At 33.5% G+C, this 5,566-nt stretch overlaps 1 protein-coding gene across 1 annotated transcript; it reads right to left on the reverse strand.

Annotated features, from left to right (window-relative positions):
• Positions 1-350: 350 nt before the first annotated feature.
• LOC139857604 (la protein 1-like) lies at positions 351-4,289 on the reverse strand. Its single transcript, XM_071846418.1, has 10 exons — positions 4,109-4,289; positions 3,930-4,008; positions 3,316-3,468; positions 3,091-3,233; positions 2,778-2,926; positions 2,545-2,640; positions 2,199-2,457; positions 1,414-1,561; positions 1,240-1,315; positions 351-638 (listed from the first exon to the last, which is right to left on the reverse strand). The coding sequence occupies exons 1-10, from the start codon at positions 4,157-4,159 to the stop codon at positions 518-520; spliced, it is 1,275 nt and encodes a 424-aa protein (XP_071702519.1). The 5' UTR covers positions 4,160-4,289; the 3' UTR covers positions 351-517.
• Between the last annotated feature and the right edge of the window lie 1,277 nt (positions 4,290-5,566).

Genomic DNA, 5,566 nt, shown 5'->3' on the forward strand with positions numbered 1-5,566 from the left:
TTCAAAATTATTTAATTTTAATAATTAAAATAATTATTAATAAGATTTAATAATAATAATTAATTAATAAGATTAAATTTTAATTTTAATCTATTTAAATTAATGATATCAACCATGCTTATATTTTTTTCTTTTGTTTTTCGATTTTTGTTTAACAAAGGAATTAGTCTAATAATGACATCATCATAAGATAAGTTTTTTAAATGTCATTATTATACTTTATACTGTTAGACATAGTGAATTACAAAATTGTTTTCCACTTAATTATATGCCAATCACAACAAGACCAAGAGCGTGAACCATCTATCAAAATTTCCCCAGCTTTTAATCATAAGGGCCATAGTGGAGACTTAAACAACCTTATAACTCGCATTAAAACATTATACTAATGTTAAATAAAGAACATATGATATAATATTTCTAGAGTTCTTCAGTGAAATGGTAAAAGCAATAAACAAAATTAAAAGGACAACGCCTACTTAGTTGCACAATATAACTTGGTAAGCGACTGTTATATTCAAGCAGCTGCAACCTTTTGAGACTTGTTGTTACGATTTCCAGAATTATTATTATTATCTCTTGAGCGATTATGCTTCCCATTAAATTGCCGTCCACCTCTGTTATTCTTTCCTCCTCCCCTGAACAAGTCCAAAAAAAAAAAATGATTGATTGAACTTGCAGATGTGTACTTCAAACATGCTAAAAAAATATAACAAAAAAAAAAAAAAAAAAAAGTGGGCATGCAAACATTGTAAAATGAAAAACATAGGGTGCGTTTAATAAAAGTGAATGATTTAGCGCTAAATGGTTCATAATCTGAATGATTCGAAGTCTCTGAATAAACTTGGTTCTGAATGAAAATAAGTTGTTTGATAATCATTTAGAATGAACGACATAAATTGGGTAAAAATTACCTTATTAAACGTTAAATGAATAAAAAATTCAATATAATTGTTTGTTAGGTGTTCTGGATTTGGTTTGAAGAGGATATAACAGAAAATTTAGACTCTTAATCATTAAGAGAGTGTTTCAACTCTGAATGGTTCAACACTGAATATTGAACCATATAGCATCATACGTCATTCAGAGGTCAGAGGTCAGAAACACACGTGCAGGTGCTGAATGCTAAATGGTTCAGCATTCAGCGTACTGAACCATTCAATTAAGAGGTAAACAAACACACCCATAATGTACTCAAATAAAACAGTAATATGTAAACATGTACTAATAAATACTAACCTGCTCCAATTGCCTTTGTTTCCTCTAAATTTCTCTTGGCTACGGAGCATGTTCCAGTACTCCTTTTCCGCTTCACCTGAAAACACAACATAATTTAACAGCTCGATAAAAATTGTAAATTATTACCTGCAATAAACTCGTAATTAGACCGCAATGTAAAGAAAGTATTACTACCTGTTACTGGATCAAGAATGGCAACATAGTTTTTCACAATCAGACCACCTTCGTCAGTAAGTGCACCAGCAGTACGTGCTTTTTGTGCGCCATCTGCTTCTTCAAAACGAATGTAGCCTGATTCCTCACCCATCTTGAAATCAATATACTGAAGCGGCCCACAAGATTATATTTTAAATTAGTAACCAGTGATACAACTTTTTTTGATCTTCACAAAATTACCATGTACAGTAATTCATATCGTAATATTAAGAAACCAATAACAAAATGCATGAATAAGGTAAAGTTGTCTTTAAACTATTTCTCTACAAATAGATTAACAAGCAGTGTGTAAACGGGGCAGTCTTGACCGGCTAGTCGGTTTGACTAGCCCGTCCCGTTTCACCCAAAAACGTCTAAGTAGTCGGTCAATGCTAAAAAAATAGGTCAAAGTCAGTCAAACTCGGTCTTAGTCTCTCTTAGACAGGTATGAGTCGATCAAAGTCAAGGCTGGTAAAAGTTAGGTCAAAACTTCAATATTTCTTATACTCGAATTTTGTGCCCTATACATATGTTTGAAATATGTATGTTTGATATAGACATATTTATTATATGTGTAACATGTATACGTTAAAAGTTGTATGTTACTAAAAAAAGGTCAACAATAGTCAACGTCCTTCTCGACCCAAACTCGACCGACTCGTCTCCGTCTCGTGAATTTTCCCGCCTTGTCAACAAGGGAACAGATCACAATCACAATTGAATGTAAAAGTTAAGTTAAATTTACAAAAAGAATAATCACGTACCTTAACGTTACCAAATTTCTGGAAAACGCTCTTGAGATCCTCACGCAAAACAACATCCTTATTATCCTTATACATGTCTGCAGACGTTTTTTTAGTCTCCGTTTTTTCCTCGTCAATCTCCTCATCTTGTTCTGAACTAGATTTCACCTCAACCTTTGGTTCACTTTCTCCCTCAGTAACCTCAACAACCAGTTCCTGGTTATCACTTTTAGGTGTATTGCTCTTCAATTTAAACGCAACAAGCAAGCCTTTTGGGTACCTATAACATAAAAAATTACATAAATTACTCAAACCAACATATTAATTAATCATAACATTTAAAGCTCAAAAACATTAAACTACTTACTCTTCTTCCTGAGACCCATTTTTACGATTCGACAACTTTTCACGACGAATACTCTCAGCTTCTTCATCAATGGCTCTCTGCTCATCAAACTCTTTCCTATATTGGCAAAACAGTATGTGATTAAGACAATGATATAACAGTTGCACTTAATTTTTTCCATTTCATATAAACAAGAAAGTATAAAGATAAAAAATAAAAGATTAATATTAAAATGCACTATATGTATTACATACTTTGGCTTTAGTTCCAAGTCAGCACCATTAAAGACCAAACTTTGGGTCAAAATCTTAGTGGCATCTTCTTCAGATGAGAATTCAACAAGAGCTGTACCACAAAATACTCTCTTATCAGCAACATGACGAGGTAACCTCACACTATTGACCTGCGTTAGCAACAGACGAGATTCAGTCAAACTTGGTCAAACTCAGGATAACTTGAAAAATCGGTCAAAGACCGGAAAATCAGTCAAAATTGGTCAAAACTCAGCCAAAATCGGTCAAAGTCAAACTTTGCAGAACATAACAGAACATAACTACTAATACTCACCTTTGCAGACTGTGCGAAAAAGGACTCGACCTCCTCAAGTTTTATGTCATAACAAATTGGTGACGCAGCAATTGTTCGACTATCTAACTGCTCAATTACCTCTTCTGCTTTAGGTAGTTCTGTAGTCCTTCCTACTTTCTTACCTAAAGTATCGTACACAACAAACACATTAACAATCGATAAAGAACAGTTGCTGTATTAACAAAATAAAAATAAAATGATTACCATCTTCAGAAATTTTTAAAGTGGTTGATTTAGCCTTTAGTATCTCGGCTACAGCTTCGACTGTATCTTCAGATACATCTTCAGGCTTAATGTCACCCAGTCCCAGATGAAGTCTCATTCGCGAAAATGAACATATCAATGCCAAGCTTACCACTGTTGTATTTTCAGTTAAGCAAAATTTCTAGTCTTACTTGTTTAAAATTGAAACTCATATCCACATTTAATAACAACACTACAACAGTAAACTTTTAAATGAAATTTTAAAAAGTGTGACATACATTATGAAATATGCATCAGAGGCATATGTAATGCTAAATAAATCAACTAAACCCACTGGTTGCAAGTTTCAACTCATATATAAAATCACATGACAGAAAAAAAAAAAAAATAAAAAAAAAAAAAAAATATTAGTACTTTTTAAAGATGGTTTTATAGCCATTTTAGTTATCTAATGATTTTAAATCAGTTATTATTATACTTATACTTATAGGTAACATTTTAAGGTATTACATCATAAAAAAAATCATCAACTCTTTTAATGACCTAATAACTTAACAAGCAATAGTTGGATGAAAATAACCATAAACAATTGATGATAAATTAATGAAGGATACTGCCATCTTCACTTTCAGAAACTGTATTCTTGAGAAAATTATCTTTTGGAAGATTACTTTCACTGAAATAGAACTCAACCTGCCATATTCCATTAATGATAATTGATTTATGTCAAATATTACATGATGATGATGATTAGTTTATGTAATAGAAAAATAATGGGCTTCGAGTTTAATACCTGACGGATTATTTTCTTAACGGTTTCTTCATCCAATTGAGTTGCCACCATGTTTTCGGATCGAATATGTCCGTCTACGAGAGTAAACACGCCGAAAACGGAGTATTAGGGTTTTGATGTGTGAGGACTGAAGATGTGATTGGGGACGGCTATATTCTAGGGTTTAAGACCTGTGTTTCATACTTACGCTCAATTTAATTTAAAAAATTACCACACCACCAAATATTACAATATTTAAAATTCAGATATTTATATTTATATAGATCTTAATAATAATAAATAATCTAAATAATCAATTCTCTCTAAATATCGACAACTATGTCAGAGAATACGTGGCTCACTTTCCTTTTCGGTAGCTATTTACAGGAATATCTCAAATGGTTGGACATCATTTTTGAATAAATAAATGGAATGTTGAGTTTTATAGGCGTTGACAAAGTGTTAACCATGAACTGCACATGAGTTAACCTTCTACATTCCTTAGTTGTCTTGTATGAACACTTGTCCGTCGCCGACATGTGTCCTTTTTTCTTCAACTTAGTCTTCGATGTCAGTTGAATAGTACTTTTTGATGTAGACAACATGGGAAATGATATCGGCTACCCCGGTATTGAGGCCCAAAAACAACAAAGTTCCAAGCTTTATCGCCAAAATACTCGCTTCGTCGGAAGAAATTGAAGATCAAGTGATTACGAAGCCGGTGCAAAAAGAATCAAAAGAATCAGAGTTAAACGAAGATTCTAGAGTGAAAACGGTGAAAGACAAGAAATCAAGTTGCGATCAAGGAAATCAAGTTACGATCCAGCAAAAAAATAGCAGACCAGGGCAGGCCATATGGCTTGCCATCCGGCTTGCCATACGGCCTTCCCCTATGTAAAACGGCCTGCCATACGGCCTTGGCATACGGGCACACAAAACGGCTTACCTGGTCATACGGCCTACCAGCCGTATGCCAGGATAAATTTGCTTATTGATAGGTCAAATCATGGTGAGATTAGAAGATGTGATGAGTTAGAGTTAGACTCGGTAAGTGAAGAACAGATTCGGTATTAGAGAGAATCGGTAAAATTACATTCCACAGCTTCTAGAACTCAGTTACAATGCAATGGCTATCTAATTAGGACTACTTAGGTTCCTTATGTAGCCCTCTTATAAGGAACCTTCATTTAGGCTTATTTCACATTAACACTATACATACTTCAGGGTCTTAACAATCTCCCCCTTAGTGTTAAATGTGAAAATTTCAATGTAATCCTATTGAGATATTTTGAGAGGTCCAAAAGTAGCTTTCCATCTCTTGCCAGTGGGGTCAGAAAATTCAACTTGATTATCTGAAATCTTCTTTGAAGGCTTCCAGACACCTCATACCTTTCTTGGATCTCCCTCATGTAATGGATATTCATCCATTTCTTTTAAATAACGTCTTTTTCTTTGACCATGAAGAATCTCACATTGTCT

Source organism: Rutidosis leptorrhynchoides, chromosome 7, assembly GCF_046630445.1.
Source record: "Rutidosis leptorrhynchoides isolate AG116_Rl617_1_P2 chromosome 7, CSIRO_AGI_Rlap_v1, whole genome shotgun sequence".
Classification (NCBI taxonomy): domain Eukaryota; kingdom Viridiplantae; phylum Streptophyta; class Magnoliopsida; order Asterales; family Asteraceae; genus Rutidosis; species Rutidosis leptorrhynchoides.

What these genes read in the sequence shown, in the direction of transcription:
- LOC139857604 (XM_071846418.1), bottom strand. Translation starts at nt 4,159, where the DNA reads ATGGTGGCAACTCAATTGGATGAAGAAACCGTTAAGAAAATAATCCGT. An exon ending in TTCTGAAAGTGAAGATGGCA is followed by an intron (nt 3,469 to 3,929) that starts GTATCCTTCATT and finishes AAAATACAACAG; the next exon opens with TGGTAAGCTTGGCATTGATA. An exon ending in GACTTGGAACTAAAGCCAAA is followed by an intron (nt 2,641 to 2,777) that starts GTATGTAATACA and finishes TTGCCAATATAG; the next exon opens with GAAAGAGTTTGATGAGCAGA.